The sequence below is a fragment of the Trifolium pratense genome, linkage group LG7 (genome assembly GCF_020283565.1).
Source record: "Trifolium pratense cultivar HEN17-A07 linkage group LG7, ARS_RC_1.1, whole genome shotgun sequence".
Classification (NCBI taxonomy): domain Eukaryota; kingdom Viridiplantae; phylum Streptophyta; class Magnoliopsida; order Fabales; family Fabaceae; genus Trifolium; species Trifolium pratense.
Genome location: NC_060065.1, coordinates 28,008,640 through 28,034,150, shown reverse-complemented (window position 1 = coordinate 28,034,150; position 25,511 = coordinate 28,008,640). Strand labels below are relative to the sequence as shown.

The 25,511-nt window shown below is 37.4% G+C and overlaps 1 protein-coding gene across 15 annotated transcripts; it reads left to right on the top strand.

Moving 5' to 3' along the window:
* Window positions 1-9,594: 9,594 nt before the first annotated feature.
* Window positions 9,595-21,134, top strand: LOC123898074. 15 transcript variants are annotated; one of them, XR_006805198.1, is made up of 8 exons: window positions 9,614-9,937; window positions 10,016-10,180; window positions 10,289-10,399; window positions 10,556-10,726; window positions 10,882-11,090; window positions 11,572-11,709; window positions 11,826-11,898; window positions 12,000-12,352. XR_006805198.1 is itself a non-coding variant. In XM_045948925.1 (6 exons), the coding sequence occupies exons 4-6, from the start codon at window positions 12,052-12,054 to the stop codon at window positions 20,937-20,939; spliced, it is 618 nt and encodes a 205-aa protein (XP_045804881.1). In that variant the 5' UTR covers window positions 10,545-11,090; window positions 11,572-11,709; window positions 11,826-11,898; window positions 12,000-12,051; the 3' UTR covers window positions 20,940-21,134. The 15 variants fall into 15 exon arrangements, 1 of the variants encoding a protein (XP_045804881.1); XR_006805206.1 differs by having other exon boundaries at window positions 9,614-10,180; window positions 10,556-10,685; window positions 10,928-11,090; XR_006805205.1 differs by having other exon boundaries at window positions 9,614-10,180; window positions 10,556-10,685.
* Window positions 21,135-25,511: the final 4,377 nt, after the last annotated feature.

Sequence of the window (25,511 nt, the reverse complement as noted above, 5' to 3'; positions counted from 1 at the left end):
AGAAGCTTTAGGAACGAAGTTGAGGTTGAGTTCAGCTTATCATCCTCAGACAGATGGTCAGTCGGAGAGGACGATACAATCCTTAGAGGATTTGTTGAGGGCTTGTGTTTTGGAGCAAAACGTGAATTGGGATTCTTGTTTGCCGTTGGTAGAGTTTACATACAACAACAGTTACCATTCTAGTATCGGAATGGCACCGTTTGAGGCTTTGTATGGGAGAAGGTGTAGGACACCTCTGTGTTGGTATGAAACTGGAGAAGGTGCAATTCTTGGACCAGAGATTGTACAAGAGACAACAGAGAAGATTCGGATGATTCGTGAGAAGATGAAAGTGTCTCAGAGTCGACAGAAGAGTTATCATGATAAGAGGAGGAAGGACATTGAATTCCAAGAGGGAGATCATGTATTCCTACGAGTTACATCGACTACTGGAGTAGGACGTGCGTTGAAGTCAAGGAAGTTGACATCGAGGTTTATTGGACCGTTTGAGATTTTGAAGCGAGTTGGGAAAGTTGCGTATAGGATTGCATTACCGCCATCATTGGCGAATTTGCACGATGTTTTCCATGTATCACAGTTGCGCAAGTATGTGTCTGATCCGACACACGTGATTGAATCGGACGATGTTCAAGTGAGGGATGACTTGACCATCGAGGCTGTGCCTTTGAGAATCGAAGGAAGAGAAGTGAAGAGGTTGAGAAACAAAGAGATTGCATCCGTGAAAGTCGTGTGGGGAGGACCGGCTGGTGAGAATGCGACGTGGGAGCTGGAAAGCAAGATGAGAGATTCTTATCCCGATCTATTTCTAGGTAATTTCGAGGGCGAAATTCTTTTAAGGGGGGTAGGATTGTAACGACCCATTTTTCGTATTCGTATATTTTATTAAATGTTAATTTATTTATTAATTGGCTTTTATTATTTTAGTGAGCGACGAATAATTATTTAGCCGAACGTAAGTTATTAGACGCGAGAACCTTGGTTTTGGGCTTGATGGGCGTGAGAGGCCATATGGGCCTAAGCCATTTGGGCTTGGTTCATGACTTTTAGGGAGAGGTATATAAAGAAACTTGTCATGAGACTTAGCTCATTTCATGATCTTTTGTCTTAGAAGCAAGATAGAGCTAAGCTAGGGTTTGATCAAGAGAGAAAGCTTGAGCAAGAGAAGGATTGGATCATCACCAAACTTAAGGTAAGAGATTAGAATTCATGATTCTTGAGTGGCAAGGAGAGGGGAGATTGTCTATGTCTCCATTCCCGAACTCTCCCACTCAATTTCTTTTAGATTTTTGATTAAGCTTTTGTATGTGAGTGTGATGTTCTTCATCATTACTTTGTATGTGTTAATCACTAGCTTGATTTCATGAAAAATATGCATGTGTTTGGATCATGTTGAGAAAGTTTATGAAAGTTGCTTAAAACCCAAGAAATTGGCATGATTTTGATTGTTAGAGGTATTTGGATGTTTGGAAGGGATGATTAATGTTCCTTGATACCATATATGCTTGAAATAGCTGTTTATAAGAATTTATAACATGTTTGAGTGAATTTTTGAGTTGATTTAATGTTAAACCGCCTTAGATATCTCAAGAACAGATATTCTTTTCTGGTGTAGTTCGCTAAGCGACCAGGAGTTCGCTGTAGCGACCATGTTCGCTGAAGCTCGCCAATGCTCGCCATGAGCAGGTGACTTCCGGGTGAGGTTCGCGTAGGCTCGCTAAGCCTTCGCTCAGCGAATAGTTCGTTGAAGCTCGCCAATGCTCGCCATGAGCAGGTGACTTCCTGGTGAGGTTCGCTATGTCTCGCTGAGGCTTCGCTTAGCGAGGGCCTCTGTGACAGCAATTCTTGTTGATGTTTGTAAGTGTGATTAGGCACTTGTAACATGGTTTAAGAGTATCCTTACATGATTGTTGATACATGTTGATACTGTTAATGCTTATTGTTAATCGTTATATGATTGATAAACGTGTATGCAATAAGTTGTAGCTTAAAGTGAGCAATGTTATGTTTTGGCATTAATTTGCAATGTTAAGTGAATGTGTTAGGATTTGTGTTCCCGCATTCATAAAAGAGTAGCTTCGAGCTAGAGAATATCATATGGTTGATATGTGTATGCATACATGCATTCATGATTGTATGTGAACATTGGAAACTTGGGTTCCAATAACGAAAATGGATTATGTGTCCATAATGAAGCCGAGGATCAGATTAGATGAATCCATGAGTCCGGAGTTGCTATCCAACAGGATATAAAACTGTGTTGGCTTATCCAAGGGAGATAAGATGGTTCGGTAAGTTCCGACATATCCAGCATGATATAAAACTGTTCTTGGTCCACCGTTGGTGAGACATCTTGGTACCACATGCATTTAGTTATGTCTAGGGATGGCATGACAGTGAATTAATTGGCATTAGATACCTTAGGGTAAACGCGCATATATTTGGTAAATGGTATGTGACATTATCTGGTTGAATTGTGTTGAACTTTATTAATTGATAATCGTTTAGTGCGATGTTTTGGCGTGAGTTAGAATATGCATGATGTAGTTCGAAAGTGCAAGACCTTTCTTATGCTCGTATGATATGCGATTATGTTTTTTTCTAACTCTCTGCTTTGTGTTATTTGCTGGACCTTTGGGGGTTCAGATATTCAGGCTGAGGACTGTGCCGACGTTTAGACTGCTGTTATAGCACGGTGTTGAAGTACCTTTTGGTGAGGAGACTTAGCATAGATTACTCCTCTTAGTACTAGCTTTTGGTTAGAGTTTGTAAATAGTAAATGCTCTGGTAATGTAACATCGAGTCGGGGATTACGCTTGGATTTCATCGTATATCGGTGTTACCTTTTGATATGCTAGTTCTTGTATAAGTGACATCCTTAGGGATGAATATGGCTTATGTATATATATATGTATATATATGCATGCTTGTTTTGAATGAATCCGCTGTTGCTTTTCATGTTAAAATTCATGACGCTCTATGTGTATGTTTGTGTTTTAATTACCGCGTGGCACTCTGCCTTTACACTTGTTAAAAAGTTTTTTAAAAATTACGTTTTTAAGGGTAGTATGGGTTAGGGTGTTACAAACCCAGTTCAGCCTAACAGCCTACTCTGGGGGATACCAATCCAGGAATGAAGTCCACTATTAGCAGTATTACTTCGAAGCTAAACTCACCCGTTTACAACTTCTCACTTAATCACTACCCAATGACACTTCTACCTAGGAACTCATAGATATGAGACCCCGTCCCAATTCCCACCTTAACAACACACTCAGCGTTGTTATAAACTTCAACGATTACAAAAGCTGGAGACACACTCCTATGAAACTAGAATTCACTCTTGCTTAAAAGCTTGCGAGCAAATCATACAAGACACTAGAACAATCTCCGTACTTCAAAGCTTAGGAGAAGTTCACACTTACAACTCAATAACACTCAGGTCCTAAGCTTGCATCAATGAGATACAAGAAAGGCTCACAATCAACACTCTAAAATCCCTAAAACACACGCTTTGTAAGAACACGATTTTAGATGCTTGAAACCATATGCTTGCCTTCGTATTTATAGTAGTAGAACGACTTGGGCTTCAAGACAAAATTAGGGCTTCTAGAATTGCGGCAGCAGCTGATATATTTTTGGAAATAATAGTTCTATTTTTGAAACACAAAAATATATTTTCCAAAAATATAATTCCTTTAGAAAATATAACTAGGGTTTGACTGCCTCCTGAAACACATTAAACACGTGCGCCTTGCTCTGTAAGAAACCTTGAAACAATTCTTCAATCAAATCTTCAAAAGATTTAGTAGAAAATAAAAACCCGCTAGCTGGCGCGCACAGTCAGGCGAACAAGTGTTGTTCTAATGTGTACCCACATCTGTCGCAACACTTGGTGTAGGCACATATGTCTCAACACTTGGCTAAAAGATGTTTTTGCAAAATGTAGCCAACATACAAAAACCCAACAGAGCCAAAATCCATTGGTGAAGCCATTATTGATAAATCATGGGTAGAAGCAATGAGAGAAGAACTTCTTCAGTTTGAGAAAAATCAAGTATGGTTACTTGTTCCATCTCCTACAGATCATTCAATCATAGGAACAAGATGGGTTTTTCGAAACAAGCTAGATGAAGAAGGTAAGGTTATTAGAAACAAGGCAAGACTTGTTGCTCAAGGGTATAACCAGCAAGAAGGTATTGATTACGATGAAACTTTTGCTCCAGTTGCCAGATTCTATTTTTGATTTAATAGCTTATTGTGACGCTGACTATGCTGGAGACAAAATTGAAAGAAAAAGTACAAGTGGTGCATGCCAATTTCTTGGAAAAGCACTCATAAGCTGGTCATGCAGAAAACAAAACACGATAGCATTATCTACCACTGAAGCTGAATATGTGTCAGCTGCAAGCTGTTGCTCTCAAGTTCTATGTATTAAAAATCAGCTTGAAGATTTCTCAATAAGGTACGAAAATGTACCTATTTATTGTGATAATACTAGTGCAATTAATTTGTCAAAAAATCTCATTCAACATTCAAGATCCAAGCATATTGAGATAAAACATCATTTTATTAGGGATCATGTTAATAAAAAGGAAATTGAATTGATTTTCGTTGACAATGATAATCAACTAGCAGATATTTTCACTAAACCTTTAGTAGAAGATCGTTTTAATGTGTTAAAAGAGAAACTAAAAATCATCCAAAATCCTAATATAAAATGATTATCCTAAAAGAGGAAATCTTATCTCTTATGCCAACCTTCTTAAAAGATCATTTTAAAAAGGCTACTACAATTAGTAGTGATCATTACATCTAGGTAAAAATATATCTTCCCAATACAACCCTTCAAATCACTCCTCTCTCCTTTCTTTCTCGGTTACACAAACCACTTCTCAAACCAATCAAATCATTCACTCCTTACACACTCCAAACCTTTACTCTTCTTTCACTCTCCCACCGAACTCATCATCATCATCTCCAAACCCTTCTTCTTCCTTCTTCTTCCTTCATCTTCTTCACATCACAACCATGAGAACCAAACAAACAGCCAGGCGAGCCCCTCCATTCAACCACAACCATTCACCACCACGGTTCCGCAATCCATCACCACCACCATCTTCATCATTACCTTTAAACCTAAAACCTCTTCGAACACTCTTCCCTCCTCATTATGGTCAACCACCACCAAATCCAACTCAAACACCACTGCATCTCAAACCAAAATCAAAAAAGATGAAACCCTCTTTTTCTGCACCTCCTCGTCGTTCTCAGAGAATAAGGGAAAATTTTTCAAATCAAAAAACTCAGAGCAATGTTGAAAAAATCTTCATAGATGTTGAATCAACAGATGAAGAAGAAACTGATGAGGAAGAAACTTTTGTACCTCCTGAAGGGATTTAAGAGGGGTTTTTCAAAAATTAATCCTCTTAGCGGAACAATCCCGATGAACGGATCTTGATTAAACCATTAATCACAAATCAACGAACACAAAACCACAAGTTTATGTGTTTACCTCTTGAAGTGCAGAACCTTTGAAGTAGAAACTATTTCTGATCACGAGCAAAGCAAAGTAGCGATGCATCTACTCACTCCACACGAACAGAACTTCTCCGATGACCGGTGCTAGCCAATTCCACCAGAGATTCAGAGAGAACGGGGTTTAGAGAGCGGCGGCTAGGTTTCTAAATTTTAGGACTAACTCTTAGGTTAAAATTCAGCACATAAGTGTATTCTTTTATAGACTTATTTGAGTATCCACCGTACCTTACGGTGTGTTGTATTTTACTTAAATGCACCATACTTTACGGTGTGCTGCGCTTCTCTAATTAATAATAAGTCATACTTAATTATTTAATTACTAATAAGTCCTACTTATTATTTTATAAATAAGTCTTACTTATTTATTTCTCTCATCTATCTGTCCTTTGTGTGTGACCCTATAGGTTCTCGTAACGTTGGCAATAATATTAAATCACATATTTAATATTATAAACAGTGAGCGGTATCTAGCAACACATCACTGCTACCCAAGTGACGAGAATGTCATGTGATCTGACGAAACCTTTCCATGATAACGATCGTGTGTATAATTACCCCTTTGCCCTTATATCTATATTGAACACAAGGCATAGATCGTGTCATCCTTGTATGGTTCAATATCTTATTTCTTGATCCCAGAATATACTGAGTAACGAATAAGCTCAATATCTCATATTGACTTAGTTCGGCGTGGCCACGCATTTTATCAGTCATATTCCATCAAGAGGCCCGTAGATATTACTCCTGTTATGCATGAGGGGCAAATTCCATCTAGGTCACTCATGTCCCTCAGCATGATTTGTGGAGTACCCATCAACCGACTTTATAGTCATCCTGTTACGGACAATGTTTGAACGGCAACTAAGTACTCTACTCCACATCTAGGGTCCATAGTGGTTTCAGGTCGAAGGGTGGTATACACCATTATCACTATGAGAATAACTTATGACACTTTTCATAACACACTATGTAGTATTCTCATGGTGGGTCAATCCAATATAAATATTACTCCTAATATTTATATCTATGTGAAGACTTGATATCTCATATCCATGACACGTGAGATGAGGTCATCAGTCTACTCACATAATAGTCTCTATGTTTTACTGTTATCCCACATCACAGTAAAACTTGACTACGGATACTTTAAGAATAGTGTCCTTATGTTTAATGGAGTCTCACTATTAAGTCACACTTAATGTTCCATTAATTAGACTAGCTATTCTAGGGACTTTATTAGTTTGAAACAAACATAATAAAGAAATGCCTTTTTATATATATTAAATATATAAATCAAAGTCATGATACAAAAGAAGATTCTATCAAAACAGATTGGCTTTTAGGGCTTACTCCAACACCTCCTTCTTCAAAATCCTACTCAAACCCTTCATCAAAATCCTCAAGTGAAGAAGCTAAGTCAGATTCAACCACTCACATTCAGTCACAAACTAGAAAAGGGAAGGAAAAAGTTTGTGAAACCACTTCAACTAAAACCAAAAAGAAAAAATCAGCGAATGATTTGTTTCAAGATGAAACTCCCTTTTATGAATCAAAGGCTGAAGAAGAAATCTTTAAAGAAAAATGGAGAACAAAGCCTATTGCACCAGGACGGTTCTTCAATTTTGAAGCACTCAAGTCACACCCTCTCGAGATTAAGGCCTACACTGACTTCCAAGGTTGGTCTTCTTTTCTGTCTCTTAGAGAAACCTATTACCCTAGGTTATTCCAAGCTTTTTACTTCAAAGCTAAGTGTGATCGTGAAAATTGCACCATTAGAGCCAATGTTAAGGGAGTAGAGTTTGAACTAAACCCTAATATTATTGCTGACATTTTCAAAATTCCAAACAATGGTTTTAGTGCTTATGGTAAAAACTGGTATAGCTTAGCTAGAACCACTTTTGAAGAGGTTAGAATTCCTCTGTTCAATCTAGATGCATCAAAAAATTCTCGAAAAACCTCTGACCTAAACTTTTTGCCTAAAGTCTTTCACATCATAACTCAAGGAAGTGTCTTGCCAAGACAAGGCAAGTATGCTGAACTAGATGATAATGAAATCATGGTCATTCATCATCTTTTTGAAAGGAAAAAGCTAAACCTTCCCTTCATTATGATCAATTTCATGATGGATGTAGCTAGTAAGAATAACAAAAAGTTTTGTGTCTCTTATGGCATGGCATTAACCAAAATTTTTGAACATTTCAAAATACCTTTTGAGGGGGAAATTGCTGAAACTGAACACAATAAAGTTTCCTTAAAAAACCTCAAACACTTCAAAAATGAACCTATCTCCCAAGCTCCTGTAAAAGTTTACACTAGAGCCAAGAGAAAGAGAAATGAGCAGTATGATGACACTGCACAATCTCAACAAGTTCCTGAACCAATTGTTGAAGATGAATTTGTTCCAAATCCACTTTTTGCGCCACACTCTGTTGAAACAGAAATCCCTCAAAATGAGGCTTTTATTTCTCCATCCTCATCTCAAATGCTAGGTCCTAGAGCTGAGATTAACTTGAACAATCCTCTTGCTTATCCACCAAATGAATCACCACTTAAAGCCTCACCTCAATCTGAACCTCAACTTGCTCCCATTTTAGCAGAAACTCAAATTGTGAACCAACCTGACCCTAACTCTGTGTTAGAACATTTCACCTCCTCATCCACTAGTGCTCCACTATTTTCTTCTCCACCAAGCTTCAATCTTTCACCAATGTTCAATGAAAGCTTCAACAATCACTTTTTTAACTTTTCACCTCCTCAGAATCCCTTTTTCACTCAAAACATTTCCATTCACTCACCCACTTTAAATCTCCCAAACATCTCAAACTTCAATGTTGGACCTTCCCATACTACACCTAGGCCTCCACCACAATTACCAAGATCCAAAGTTGAGAGAACCACCTCCAAAACTAGGAGTGATGTGAAAAAATTGTTCCAAGCTGTGCAACTCCTTGACTCTCATCTGACTTATAACACCCTTGAAAACTCCATCATGAGAGATTGGATTTCTAACATTTTATGTGAAAGGTTCAACCTTCCAAAACCTCCACTCAATCCATATCCCATCCCTGTTCATGTCATGCCTCAAACTTCAACATCATCATCATCAGATGGCTCATCACCATCAAGGCATGGCTCATCATCATCAGATGTGACAAAGGGGGAGAAAAAGAACAAGAAGGAACAAGCTGCAGATGCTGACACAACAAAAAGAGCGCACCTCTTTTCATCATTATCTATTGTTCTGTTTTACTTATTTTGCATTGTTATGTTAAAAACTATGTTTTGTGATGCATTTGTATTTTGAACTAGTGCGCCAATATGTTATGCTGTGATAGCATGCATCTGCAAGTTTATTTTGAATTCATATATGAAAAAACTCTTGCTGCTATGAAATGAATGGTTTATATGTTATGTTATTAGCAGGTTTATGAATCATCAATTTGATCACAAGAAAACAAAGCTATGCTTTGAGAAATTATGCAATTGAGAGATATATCAAAATTTTATCATGACCTTTTTTTTCTGTCAAAAGACAGTTTCAAGATTCATGTTGAAATATGTGATAAATTTCATATTGTTTGATTCTCTGAAACATGCTAAGTTTTAATACATGATATGTTTTGAATCCATCATCACTTTCTGCATTGAAGGCAGTTAAAAGATATTCAACCAAAAGGATAAGTAATGCTCTAATCAAAACATACAAATTGTTTTGGAAATATCCTAAAAAACTCTGATATGAAACATATATCAAATTTTGAGCAAAATCATCATAACCATAAACATTCACTTTGGTAAAAGAATGACTTGTTAAAATTTGTCATATTATTTTTAATCAAAGTTTAAACTCAATTTGCTATTGAAAATAGAATGCTTAAATTTAGGGGGAGTTATTGACAAATCAAATGCAAAAGATTATCAAAATATTTTTATCAAAAACTCAAAATCAAAATTAAGTTAAATGTTTGTCATCATCAAAAAGGGGGAGATTGTTGAGGACAAAATCCTTATTTGATGTTTTAAAGATAACAAACATGTTAATTAATTTTAATTATAATTATCTTGTTATCTACTAATGTGTTTTGTGAGAAATGTTTCAACGGTAACGTTATGGATGATGAACTAATGGACAAGCAAAACATTACAAGCATGAGTAGAAACAAAGGTCTTGACTTAAATGATGAAGTGCTTCACAAAGATATTATTCCTTTGCCTCATCAAAAGTGGTAACATTTTAAGGAAACACTTATGTAGGAATATGCCAAACATGGCATAGATTTTATACATGCACACCATGTGTTTGATAAAAAGTTGCTGTGGATTCTCATCAACATTGGAAGCTATGGTGCAAAAAGGCAGTCTAGAAAGTTGATTTATTTTAGGGTTATTGAACATTGAGGTGAGATTTTGTTGTTTTTGTTTGTTAAATTTTGTATTTTTTGACCTTTCGTATTTATTTTGTTAATTTGTGTATCAGGTATGTTGGGTTTGAGAGCTTTGATAGTGCTTCATGTGACATTCTATGTTTTGTGAATTTAACCGATGCTTTGACATTGTTAACTCTTACCAGTGTTTCCATCTTGCTTTTTCTCTTCTATATTTTTTCTGTAGAGTGACAAGCAAGGAGAAGTTGACTTCAGAGGTTTTTAAATTGTTTTTAAAAAATTCAGATTTTATTTTTTGTGTCATGTGGATTTTTGTATAAACCCTTTTGTTGATATTTTCTTGATTTGATTGGTTTGCTTCTTAGGCTGAGTATGTGAACCCTGATACACTATGGGACCGTCTCAATGATGCTGTTAACATAATTATACGGAGGGATGAGACAACTGAAACTGGTGACCTTTGCCCCCATGTGAAGGTACTTGATTTTTGAACTTTTCTTTCGATCCACGGAAATGGGTTTGTGTAAAAATCATATTTTTATGTCTCATTTGAGATGTTAGAGTGATTTTGAGCTGGTAGTGATGTGTTTTTTCATTTTTGGTTTTCTGGATCATTTTCTTGTGTTGATCAGCTGCACTTAATCTTGGCTGCTAACCTGTTTGAACTTCGGACATACCTTGGTCCAAGACCTCAACAACCTCCATATGCTCCTCTTGCACCGAATCCTGCATCAGATTCTAACCAGCATGCTCACCAAAATAGTAGGCTGAATGGTTTCTTACTATCTTATTTTTTTAGTGTGGTATGTGAGTGGATAAACTGATAATTTACTTTCTGAATTTGTTTATAAAAACCAAGTTTTTGACCCTTGAATGTTTGATTTATTTGTCACCGGTTGGGTTAAAATCAAGTTTCTTTGCATTGCTTGAGTAGATTTATTTGTCACCATGTTGACAGAACGGGCTAAAAGTAAGGAAAACTCAGTTGTGTGTTCCCCTTCCAGGGAAGCTTACAAGAAGCTACTTGCAGAATCCTTAAACATGCATATTGATGCAAGTTATTGTCCTGGCTATAAAACTACCACTACCAGAGTCTAATGAACAACTTTATGAGGTGTATAAAGATGCTACTACTTTAGAGAATATTGCACACACTAATCAACTGAGGTTATTATTTCTTCATATTCATCGTACATGATTAATATTTTTGTGTCATGTGAATATAGTTTCAACTTAACTGTTTCGTTCTTCAGTCTTAAAGATACGAAGATCAGTCTAAAACTCCGAACTTAATACTTGAGTATGTCAACAGTACAGATTTTAAAGTTTTGTATCCAACCTTGACTGATTATGACATACGCTATTACATATATGAGCTTCTTAATGTAATGTGATCCTTCAACCACTTGTGATATACATGGACTGCTGTACTCTGTGTTCTTTCTATAACAGATATATTCTTCCTAACTTTAAAGTCATTGAAGTATTTTTGTTTTGGATGAGGCCTGTATGGATTTTGTATCTGATTGGCATGTATAGGTTTTTACTTATGCAGCATTAAAAAATTTACTTCATATCTGTGCAAAGATGTATTGGAGGGTGTCTGCTTCTTAAAATCTATTAAGTAAATTATTTTACCTTTTATCAGGAACTATCTGACTCCAATGGTATTGATATTCTAATGGACAAAAAATCCCTTGGTTATGCATATAGGAGTCAAGAAGGAGATGTCGAACGTACTCTAAAGACGGTAGAAACAGGAGTAGGTGTCAGCCACACTGCTAAAGTGAGAATTCTAATCTATATATCAAGTTTGTGGACTAAATGCTGTTTGGTTCTCAATATAGGCATATTCAGAAATATTTTTGCCTTTTCATTGATCAAAGTTTGCTTTTTATTCAGGAATTAAAAGTCTGGACTAAACCCAACAGTGAAAATATCACCCAATGTATAGATCTGTCTAAAAATCATAAAAGTATGAAAATTTACCATGAACTTTAGCCCTTTAAGTCTTTAACTATTATGCAGTTGACTATTCCATGATTTCCCTCCTCTCACTTGCAATATATTTGACAGAGCTGGATGCAAAAATCAACGGATATATTCTTGTAAATGCTAATGGTGTGTAATGAGACAAAATAAAGGGAAGGGTCTGGAAACTAATGAGTCAGCAAATGAGGAGTGGAGGGTCTCACAAGAGGCAAATGAAGGTCATTCTGTTAAGCTTGATGCGAATTATCACACTAAGGGATTTTATCACACATGGATAGTATATATAGTGAACTAAGAGTTATTTCTCATTTTTATGTGATTGGTGAAGTTGTTATTCTTCTCTCCCAAACTCTCTTTTCACATCTCAAATTCCTTTTGTATTGCAACTATGATTCCTATCATAGCTTTATTTCCTATTCAATTTTAGTATCACTACATTGGTGCTTTCATTCTCACCATGGCAGAGTACGTGAAGAACATCGCCGAAAAAGATCGATGGGATCGATGGGAGAAAATGTACGCTCACAACAACGTTGCTTTCGACAGAATCATCTCCAAGTTGGAGATTCTACTGCAACACTACAACTGCTCGCCGAGCTCTTCCCATGGTGCATCGAACTCACCCAAATACATCCCTACACCAGAACCGTTGAATACCAATTTGTTGATGCATGATGAATTTCGTTTATCTGCAAAACAGATCGAGGTTCCTTCTGTTAGTGAGCAGAAATTATTGCAAGAAGAAATTGTTGCTTCCAAATCGGTGAACGAAACTCTCTTAGTTTCAGATACAATTGTTCCCTCCATGGCACCAATCGTGAATCATGTTGTAACCAAGGACACTGCCCTGCCTTCTTCGGATGCATTTCTTCTGAAATCTGGCACGCAGTGAACACAATGCTGCACAAGATGCTATAGCACACGTTGCAGCAAGACAGTCGCAGAACACAGTAAATAAATAAATAAATTGCAGAACAATAAATAAGACAGGAAATTGTTAACCCAGTTCAGTGCAACGTCACCTACTCTGGGGGATACCAATCCAGGAATGAATCCACTATAATAGCTCTAGTTCAAAGCCCTCGACCAACACCCGGTACTTGACTTATCACCTAGACACTACCCGTGCAATCCTACCTAAGAACCTCTTAGATAATGAGACCCCGTCCCAAATTCCCTCTAACAACACATACCATGTTGCTGTCAATAATAACGATCAAGATGGAGACACTCTCCTAGAAACTAGACCACACTCTTGCTTAAAAGCTTATGAGTGAATCACACACACTAACTCCGTGCTTCAAAGCTTAGGAGCAGCTTACAATAAACAACACAAACACAGTCCTAAACTTGCATCAGATTGACACAAGAAAGGCTGACAAAAGACACAAACTCTAAACCCTAAAAACTCACACTTTGTAAAGAACACGGTTTAGAATACATGAAAATAATAGCTTGAGGCTTCACATATTTATAGTCTTCAATGTCTTGATGGGCAAGCTAGGGTTGCAGACAGAAACCCTTGCAACAGCTGCGGCCAAACCTAGATTAAAATTGAAAATATGTTTTGTGTTGTACCAAACAAAAAAAAAGCGAACAAAAATATAATATAATTATATTTTTGTTTTTAATAACTTTCCTTAGGCCGACTTGGACAATTCTTGTGCAGTAAGTCTCGTCTTGCATATACACACGTGCTGGAATTAATATTTGAAGCAAATCTTGAACGAGATTGACAGAAAAAATTCTGCACTTAAAACAGAGCATCAGGATGCTGTACGAGGATGCTGCAGCATCTTTGTCCAGCATCTGGCAAAGTTGGCTTTTACAAAATGTAGCCAAACACAAAACCCAACAATCTCCCCCTTTGGCAAATTTTGGCTAAAACAACTTTGGCCCAGTGCATGGAGAGATACAGTCTAAACTTTCCTTCGAGTCAACATAAGCACACAACTAGGAAAGAAGGTAGAACGATGCTAAGCTATTTAAACTTTCCTTCGAGTCAACATACGCACACAACTAGGAAAGAAAGTAAAGGAATTCATCAGATGAAAAGATAGCTAGCATGTAAGCATCAGAGGCATGCAACAGCGGAACATAACACATCTTAGCCTCAAAGTACAGATAGAGAGAAATAAACTCTCACATAGAAATAAACTCCTTAAAATTTAAGCAACGCCACAGAGAATAGGAAAAATAAATTCCTATGTAAACATGCATATCATAAGTAGTAGAAAAGTAAATTCTACCTACTCCCCCTCAATATATGCATAAACTTCACTCCCCCTCAAAACATGCATATCACATAAAACATGCTATACTAGATGCTATAGCATTCTTCATCACATCATGCATATAAACACATTTTACTCCCCCTTTTTAGCCATAAATTCTGACAAATAAAGTCAGTATCACACAGTAGGAGCAGAACTTCCACAGAGTTATCAGATCATAGAGAAATATAGAGTGCAGAGAGAATCAGAGCATAAGAGATCATAAAGTGCATATTACAGACCATCATGGCAAAGAGAACCTGCAGTGTCGGAGCCAAAAGACATGGATTGTGCATGTTACAATCCAGAGAGCATCAGGGCGTAGCCCACAAAATTAAAATCCAAAAGGACATGCAAATAAAGCATAAGCAGGTCACATAGAAGGACTTGCGTCAGAGTCCTCCTCCTCTACCTCAGTATCACTACCTGCATTATCATCAAGAACACCAGGATTGACATTGGAAAACACCTTGAGGTCAACAATCATTTGCTTCCTAGGCAAAACATCAGTTTGACTGGTTGACAGATGATGCAGCACAGTCTGCAGCATGTGTACCCTCAAACAGTCTAAAATCAAAAGACAAATCACAACCTCTCTTACTAGGAACACCAGCCTTAGTACAAATGTCAGGATGTTGAGCTAGAATAATGTCACACATCAGTGTAGGAAAGACTATAGACATCTTCACAGTACATGACTTACTATGCAGAACAGTTTCATCAAAAATATAAGAACCAAAGTCAAAAGGTGATCTGGTCCCTACAACATATATAAACCAAGCCAAACCTGTAGCAACAATATTGGAATGAGTAGTTGGAGCCCAGTTGGCTGCTGCAATCTTGTTCAGGAGAACGTATTTTCCAGTGAGTGTCTTGCATACTTCCATGAACAAACATTTTCCCAAATTCTGGACTTTTAGGATCATCACAGTCATCTCCTATGTTTACAAAAATTCTTTGGTAAGCATCTCAAAGCACTTACCCAGCCCAGTCACAGTTCTCATCAAGTTCACTTCATTAATAAAATCAACAAGCTCTTGGCATTGTGAGAATTCTTCACTAAATTCCTCTCAACAGCAAGCCTTCTCTTTACCACACACTTCCAAGTGTCAACATTTTCAACACAATGAAAGGAAATGTTGTCAATGGGTACAGGGAATACATCTTGAGGGATCCTCTTTTTCTTCACAGACTTCTTTGAGGATGCTGCAGGCGATGCAGTAGCATGTTGGTCTTCCTCAAACTCTGAATCACTAGAGGAAATAGTCTTCCTCCACAAAAGCTTCTTCTTTGGCTCAGAGGACCCAGTAACCTTACTCCACTGTCTTTTAAGACCATATATTTTCTTTTCCTTGGTAGTCTTGACAGGAACACTATAAACAGGCACACTCTTACCAGCATTGCATCTTAACCTCCTAGTACTAGGAGCAGGAGTCCTCTCTGTAAGGGTGAGATTGTCCACATAAATAACATTTGAATCTTTCTCAGCAGATTCATCAACATTCAAAGGAACAGACATAGTTTTACCACTATCATCAACATAAGGGATCACATAGATATGATGAACAAAAACATTATCAGTAGTAGTTGCTTCAGAACCCTTTTCTTTGTTAGAAACAATAACATTATCTGGAGACTCGGGTATAACAATGTTATCCAAATTTTCCCGTGCTGCAGATGTTGTAGCATCATGTGCAACATCTTTCTCAGGAACACTCTTCTTGACATGTTCCAACACAGAGTCATCTTTGACCTCAGTTGGAGCGCTAATATCATTACCGACAAATGTTAAACACAGCAGAGGAGAACACCACATAACTTTCTCTGACAAATACTTTCTCACCACAAGAAACACCCTTATCATCAACAAACACACAATTCTTACCAAATCTTCAGATGTTTCAACATTACCCATAACAGCGTGCATTACTAAATAAGTTGAAGAGAAAACTGCACGCCACACTTGCAATAATTGCTATAACTCTTCAGATAGGCAAACACCAAGTTTGCCTCGCAATTTTTCAAATTGGACCGCATCTAGAGCCTTAGTAAAAATATCAGTCAGCTGTTCTTCAGTGGCAATATGCTCAAGAGTCACAATACCTTCTTCAACTAGGTCTCTAATAAAATGGTGCCTAATATCAATATGCTTCGTCCTGCTATGTTGGATAGGATTCTTTGAAATATTGATGGCACTAAGATTGTCACAGTACAATGCCATAGCATCTTGTACCACATTGTACTCCAACAACATTTGTTTCATCCATAATAGCTGGGAGCAGCTACTACCAGCAGCTATGTACTCTGATTCAGCTGTAGATAAAGATACACAATTTTGTTTCTTGCTGAACCAAGATATAAGATTGTTGCCTAAAAAGAAACAGGCTCCTGAGGTGCCTTTTCTATCATTTGCACAACCTGCCCAATCAGCATCACAATACCCCTCTAGCATAGACTTGTTCTTGTAGACCTTCTTGGTACCAATCACATTAGTATTTTCTGGTCTAGGAACTAAGTCCCAAACTTCATTCTTCTTGAACTGATTTAGCTCTTCTTGCATAGCATTTATCCAAAACTCATCAGTAAGGGCTTCCATCACATTTTTGGGTTCAAACTTAGAAACAAAACAAGCATTAGGAGCTAAGTCAAGTGTCCTTCTAGTAGTAATTCCATGATTAGGATTACCAATAATCAGATCTGTAGGATGATTCTTTTGAGTACGAATGGGTGACCCTTTCTTTGAAGTAGCAAAGATTGGTTCAGGTGTAGTAATCTCTGTATCATTCTTGAATTCCTCAATAGATTCAGAATCTATGCTACCTAGGATAGATGCTGTAGCATCTTCTGTATCATCTTTCACAACATTGTTTTTCTCTCTTTGAAGTAGAATACATAGATCTTTGAATACGTCAAAGGTCTCTGATTTCTTTCTAATAAAATTTATCCAGGTATATCTAGAGAAATCATTTACAACAACATAGGCATACCTTTTTCCTCCTAAGCTTTCAGTTTGCATAGGTTCCATCAAATCCATGTGTAGAAGCTCAAGAACTCTGGTAGTGGTAAGATGCTGCAGCTTTGGATGTGGCTTCTTGGTTTGTTTTCCAATTTGACATTCACCACAAATGCTTCCTTCTTCGATCTTGAGATTTGGCAAGCCCTTGATGGCTTCTTCAGGTATAGCTTTCTTCATGCTTCTTAAGTTGAGATGACCAAGTTTTTGGTGCCACAATTTTATTTCATCTTCTTTCGTGATTAAGCATGTCAACACATTTGCCTCTTCTTGGGGAACCCATAAGTAGCAGTTGTCTTTTGATCTGACGCCCCTCATCAAAATTTCACCCTCATCATTTGTAACCAAACATTCAGACTTGGTGAAGTTTACCTTCATCCCTTGGTCGCATAATTGACTGATGCTTATTAAATTTGCAGTCAATCCTTTTACTAACAACACATTGCTTAGTTTAGGCAAGCTATTACTGTTGAGCTCCCCTATACCAACAATTTCTCCTTTAGTACCATTACCACAAGTTACAAAACTAGTTGAGTAAGACTTTAAATCAACAAGAAATTTTTCAATTCCGGTCATGTGTCTTGAACAACCACTATCAAAATACCAGTCTTCCCTTGATGAAGCTCTAAGTGATGTGTGAGCAATCAGAGCAGTAATCTCTTCTTCAGGTTGAATTGTATCACTTTTCTTCTCATTTTCTCCTTTAGGTTTCCATTCTTGTTGAGTAGGAGCAGTTGTGGAAACAGGTGTGTGTTGAGGACGTCTGTTAGGGTACCCATATAGCTTGTAGCAGTAAGGCCTTATGTGCCCTTTTCTACCACAGTAATGACATCTCCAAGCATGGTCCTTTCTTCTATTTCTTGACATGGGATGCTGCTGATGATGCTGCGGCTTCTGATAAGGCATCCTTTGCTTTTGAGTTTCTTTAGGCTCCATGTACATGAGGTTAGGACTGTAATTTTTGAATTTGTTGACATTTTCATAGCTAAGCCCAATATTTATAGGCTTTCGAACATTTTTCTCTAAGATTTCCTCCAGTTGTCCATCAGCCTTATGAAGTTTGTCAAGATGCTCATCATCTTTATACAACATGTCAGAGAATTTTCTCAGCCGCCAAATGTCAGTATTTAATTTTTCAATGACTTCTTTAGCTTCTTCAAGATCAGAGGATAGATAGTTTACCTTCTTTTGAAGTTCCTCCATCTTTGAGGTATTCTCAAACTTTTCTGCTTTTAACTCATTGATGGTTACCTTTTGTTTCTCAATAACCCTACAGATCTCAAGATCAGAGGATAGAAAATTTACCTTCTTTTGAAGTTCCTCTATTTTTGAGATATTCTCAGATTTTTCTGCTTTTAACTCATTGATGGTTACCTTTTGTTTCTCAATAACCCTGCAGATTTCTTCACTTTTAAGACAAAGTTCCTTGTAGGATGCAGCAAGCTCTTCATAGGTTACCTCTCCATCATCAGATTCTGTATCAGATGTAACAATACCTGTTAAGACTGAGATATGTTTAGCAGTTACAGATGCTGTATCATCTTCTGAGTCATCATCCTCAGACCAACTGACAGTTAGTCCTTTCTTTGCTCTCTTCTGATATGTTGGGCACTCAGGTCTGATGTGACCATATCCTTCACATTCGTGACATCGAATGTTTCTGTTTAAGTTTGATTTTTCATCACCCTTTGGTTTTCCTTGACTCTCATTGCTGCGCATAGTGCTTGGAGCATTGTTTTTGAAATTTGATCTGGGTCTCTTATCCATTCGTTTCAGAACTTTGTTGAATTGTTTTCCCAATAACACCATGGCCTCAGAGATACTCTCATTAGATTCTTCTTCATCCTCCAGTTCTTCTTCATTATTTTTAGATGAGAAGGCAATGCTCTTATTTTTCTTTTCACTTCTTCCATTTGCAACACTTTCATAAGTTTGGAGTGATCCAACCAGTTCATCCAGCTTCATCTCAGATATGTTTTTGGCTTCTTCCATAGCTGTGACTTTCATATCAAATTTCTTTGGAAGTGATCTAAGCATTTTTCTTACTAACTTTTCTTCGGGAATTTTCTCCCCCAAAGCATCAAATTGATTATCATAGTCTAGAATAGTCATATGAAAATCTTGAATTGTTTCCTCCTCCTTCATACGTAAATTTTCAAACTGAGTAGTAAGAATCTGTAATTTAGACATTTTTACCTGAGGAGTACCTTCATGAACAGTTTCAAGAATCTTCCAAGCTTCCTTTGCTGAGACACATTTTTTGATTAGTTTGAAGATGTGTTTATCTACCCCATTGTATAATGCATATAATGCTTTTGAGTTTCCCAAAGCAAGCTCATCCTCTTCTTTAGACCAGTCCTCCTCAGCTTTTAGTTTAAGTGTTGGCTTTCCATCCTTGTCAATGACCACGGGGGGGTCCCATCCTTTCAAAACAGCCTTCCAAGTTTTGCTATCCATAGATTTTAGGAAAGCAATCATGCGCGATTTCCAATAATCATAGTTGGAGACACCAACTAGAAGCGGTGGTCTGCTTACAAGCCCTCCTTCCTTTTCAATGTTGCCAGACATTTTCCCTGGAGCTCACCCTATAACCAGAAAGGGTGCCTGCTCTGATGCCAATTGAAATCTGGCACGCAGTGAACACAATGCTGCACAAGATGCTATAGCACACGTTGCAGCAAGACAGTCGCAGAACACAGTAAATAAATAAATAAATTGCAGAACAATAAATAAGACAGGAAATTGTTAACCCAGTTCAGTGCAACGTCACCTACTCTGGGGGATACCAATCCAGGAATGAATCCACTATAATAGCTCTAGTTCAAAGCCCTCGACCAACACCCGGTACTTGACTTATCACCTAGACACTACCCGTGCAATCCTACCTAAGAACCTCTTAGATAATGAGACCCCGTCCCAAATTCCCTCTAACAACACATACCATGTTGCTGTCAATAATAACGATCAAGATGGAGACACTCTCCTAGAAACTAGACCACACTCTTGCTTAAAAGCTTATGAGTGAATCACACACACTAACTCCGTGCTTCAAAGCTTAGGAGCAGCTTACAATAAACAACACAAACACAGTCCTAAACTTGCATCAGATTGACACAAGAAAGGCTGACAAAAGACACAAACTCTAAACCCTAAAAACTCACACTTTGTAAAGAACACGGTTTAGAATACATGAAAATAATAGCTTGAGGCTTCACATATTTATAGTCTTCAATGTCTTGATGGGCAAGCTAGGGTTGCAGACAGAAACCCTTGCAACAGCTGCGGCCAAACCTAGATTAAAATTGAAAATATGTTTTGTGTTGTACCAAACAAAAAAAAAGCGAACAAAAATATAATATAATTATATTTTTGTTTTTAATAACTTTCCTTAGGCCGACTTGGACAATTCTTGTGCAGTAAGTCTCGTCTTGCATATACACACGTGCTGGAATTAATATTTGAAGCAAATCTTGAACGAGATTGACAGAAAAAATTCTGCACTTAAAACAGAGCATCAGGATGCTGTACGAGGATGCTGCAGCATCTTTGTCCAGCATCTGGCAAAGTTGGCTTTTACAAAATGTAGCCAAACACAAAACCCAACATCTTCCATTCTTGGAACCGATTCTGGAACCTGAATCTGTCTGTGAGACGAAAATGGTGGAAACAGTGACGCCAACATGTGATGTCGATAACGATGTTGGAAAACTCGCCATTACAGAGTGTTTGATGGAATGACCCATGAGCTGCTCAATCAATGTTTATTTCTCCTAATTTCTAGGCAATAAAGTTTAAACTAGTTATTGGGATCAGAATAATTAAAGTCTCTAAGTATCAGTTACATAGTAAATGTTTTGCCTTTTTATTTTTCCTTATGGCTGTATAAGTACCAAGTTTTGCTGCTCAATAATATAATAAGCCTTTTTGCAGTCAGATTACATCTTAGTTCTTGCTTATACAATCACTATATTTCACTAAATAACCAACAAATTGGTATCAGAGCAATCTTCTTACGGGATCTGTGAAATGGATGCCGGAACAAATTTTTCGCAGGTTGCTCCACCTATTTTTGATGGAGAAAGCTATGACCTTTGGGCTGTGAGGATGGAATCCTACCTAGAGGCTTTAGATCTTTGGGAAGCTGTAGAAGAAGATTACGATGTTCCGCCACTAGGAGAAAATCCAAGCATGGCTCAGATTAGAAATCACAAACAGAGAAAAACCAAGAAGGCAAAAGCAAAAGCATGTCTATTTGCTGGTGTTTCAAAAACTGTATTTACTAGAATCATGACTCTCAAATCAGCGAAAGCTATTTGGGATTATCTGAAAGAAGAATATGCAGGAGACCAGAGGATACGAAGCATGCAGGTGATAAATTTAAGAAGAGAATTTGAGCAACAAAGAATGAAAGAATCTGAGACAATCAAAGAGTACTCGGATAAATTACTCAACATTGCCAACAAGGTTAGGTTGCTGGGTGCTGAGTTTCCTGATTCAAGAATTGTAGAAAAAATTCTTGTGACAATACCTGAAAGATATGAAGCATCTATAGCCACCTTGGAGAACACAAAAGATCTATGCGATATTACACTGGCAGAAGTATTACATGCACCGAAGGCACAAGATCAAAGAAGGCTTATGAGGCAAGAGGAATCTATGGAGGGTGCATTTCAAGTCAAGTTGCAAATCAACAAAAAAGGAAAAGGTCGCAACAACTCTGAAGGTTTTTCAAACAGCAAAAACAATGATCAAAACAGTGACACTCAGTTGTATCCATCCTGCCCTCATTGCAAAAAAACTAATCATCTAGAAAAAAAGTGTTGGTGGAGACCAGATGTAAGGTGTCACAAGTGTGGTCGGTTAGGGCACGTGGAAAAAATATGCAAATCTCAACAACAACAACAAGAAGTCAAGGTTGCTGAGGATGAATCACAAGATGAGCAGTTGTTCACTGCATCATGTTTTGCTTCCAATTACTCCACGGAAAGTTGGCTAATTGATAGTGGTTGTACAAATCACATGACTTATGATCGTGAGCTATTCAGAGAGCTTGATGAAAATGTTCTCTCTAAAGTCAAGATTGGAAATGGAGCATACATTGAAGTAAAAGGCAAAGGAACTGTGGCCATTGAAGGTCACACAGGTTTGAAACTTATCTCTGATGTTTTGTTTGTTCCTGAAATAAATCAAAATTTGTTGAGCGTTCCACAGTTGCTGGAAAAAGGTTATAAGGTGTTTTTTGAAGATAAAAATTGCATGATTAAAGATTCAGAAGGTAGAGAGGTATTCAAAATTCAAATGAAAGGCAAAAGTTTTGCCTTAGATTTCATGAACAAGGAGCAGGCTGCAATGCACAAGGAGGTTAGCAGTACAATGCTTTGGCACAAGAGATTGGGCCACTTCCATCATGCTGCTCTAATTTTTATGAAGAAGAACAACTTGGTGAATGACTTGCCAAAATTAGAAGTTATGCCTCCTGAATGTATCGCTTGCCAATATGGGAAACAAAAAAGGCTTCCTTTTCAACAAAACAATACTTGGAGGGCCACACAAAAGCTGCAATTGGTACACACAGATGTGGGAGGACCTATGAAAACACCATCATTGAATGGCAGTAAGTATTACATTGCATTCATTGATGATTATTCAAGGATGTGTTGGATTTATTTTATGAAGTTTAAATCTGAAGTTGCTGGTATTTTCATGAAATTTAAAGCTTGGGTTGAAACTCAAAGTGGAAGCAAGATGCAGGTGATCAGGTCGGATAATGGAACTGAATATACCTCTGAAAAATTTAATAAATTTTGTGAAGATGCAGGCATTGAACATCAATTAACAGCACCGTACACTCCACAACAGAATGGTGTTGTAGAGAGGAAAAACCGAACAATTATGGAGATGGCAAGGTGTATGCTTCATGACAAAGGGCTGCCAAAGGAATTTTGGGCAGAGGCAGCAAATACTGCAGTTTTTCTTTTGAACAGACTGCCAACAAAAGCCGTCCAGAAAAAGACTCCATTTGAAGCTTGGCATGGCAGCAAACCAAAGCTAATTAATCTGAAGACATTTGGCTGCCTTTGTTTCTCTTATATACATCAAGTTAAGAGAGACAAGTTGGATAAGAAAGCAGAACCAGGAATTTTTGTGGGCTATAGCTTAATTGCTAAGGCCTATAGAATATATTTGCCACATCAAAACAAAATAATTGTCAGCAGAGATGTAAAATTCATGGAGTTAGATAGCTGGAGCTGGGAAAATGACAAGATTGAATTCCAAGAGGTGAATGAAGATGTCGATGATGAACCTGTTAGAGGAGAAAGATCACTTTCTGACATTTATCAGAGGTGTAATGTTGCGATCATGGAACCTGCTGGATATGAAGAAGCTGCAACAGATAAAAAATGGATGGATGCGATGAAGGAGGAGCTTAAGATGATTGAAAAAAATCAGACATGGAAATTGGTGGACAGACCTAACCATAAGAAAGCTATTGGAGTCAAATGGGTTTATAGGACCAAGCTTAATTCTGATGGTTCCCTAAACAAGTATAAGGCAAGACTTGTTGTTAAGGGATACGCCCAAATCTTTGGGGTAGATTTTTCTGAAACATTTGCTCCAGTAGCTAGATTGGATACCATAAGGTTGTTGCTAGCTCTAGCTGCACAAAATGGTTGGGTTATACATCAAATGGATGTCAAGTCAGCTTTTCTGAATGGATACTTAGAAGAAGAAATATTTTTTGAACAACCAGAGGGTTTTGTTGTTGAAGGACAGGAGGAGAAGGTATATAGATTAAATAAGGCTTTGTATGGGCTAAAACAAGCACCAAGATCATGGTATAGCAGAATAGATAGACACTTGATGAACTTAGGCTTTGCAAAAAGTCCAAGTGAATTTACCTTATATGTTAAAAAGGTTGATAATGAAATACTTGTTGTATCACTCTATGTTGATGATCTGTTCGTTACAGGAAGTCATGAGGAACTTATTTGCAAGTTCAAGGAGGAAATGAAAGGTGCTTTTGAGATGACGGACCTTGGAAAAATGACATTTTTCCTTGGAATGCAGGTGCAACAAAAGCAAAATAAAATATTTGTGTGCCAACAAAAATATGCAAAAGAAGTTCTCAGGAAGTTCAATATGGAAGAATGTAAACCAGCTACAACTCCAATGAATCAAAAAGAGAAGTTTTGCAAAGAAGATGAAGCTGAAAAGGTTGATGAGAGATTGTACAGAAGCATAATAGGCTGTTTGATGTATTTGACAGCAACTAGGCCTGATATCATGTATGCTGTAAGTTTATTATCAAGGTACATGCATTGTGCTAGTGAAATTCATTTTCAAGCAGCTAAAAGAATTCTTAGATATGTCAAGGGCACACTTGATTACGGAATAAGGTTCAGTCAAGTAAAAAGTTTCTGCCTTCTTGGTTATTCTGACAGTGATTGGGCTGGATGTGTTGATGATATGAGGAGCACATCAGGTTATTGTTTTACAATAGGTTCTGGAGTTTTTTCATGGTGTTCAAAAAAACAAGAAGTTATAGCTCAATCGACAGCAGAGGCAGAATATATAGCTGCTGCTGCTGCTGTGAATCAAGCTATTTGGATCAGAAAGCTCATGACAGACTTGCACATGAATCAAACAGAAAGCACAAAGATATTTGTGGATAACCAAGCTGCAATTTCAATTGCTAATGATCCAGTGTTCCATGGTAGAACCAAACACTTCAAGATCAAGTTTTTCTATCTAAGAGAAGTTCAAAAGGATGGAGAAGTTCAGCTTGTCTATTGTAAAACAGAACATCAGAATGCAGACATCTTAACAAAGGCACTTTCAAAAACCAGATTTGAGTTCATGAGGAAAAGGCTTGGAATATGCAGCTCTAGTGCCAAGGAGGAGTGTTTGATGGAATGACCCATGAGCTGCTCAATCAATGTTTATTTCTCCTAATTTCTAGGCAATAAAGTTTAAACTAGTTATTGGGATCAGAATAATTAAAGTCTCTAAGTATCAGTTACATAGTAAATGTTTTGCCTTTTTATTTTTCCTTATGGCTGTATAAGTACCAAGTTTTGCTGCTCAATAATATAATAAGCCTTTTTGCAGTCAGATTACATCTTAGTTCTTGCTTATACAATCACTATATTTCACTAAATAACCAACACAGAGTCATTCACGAGGATTCATGGAACACCAAGACAGAGGGATCGACGATTCACTAAAATTGGTTTGGAGGTTACTACAGAGACACTGGCCTTGATTTCACAGCACGAGCCACAAGATAACGAGTCAATTTCAAAATGGCTA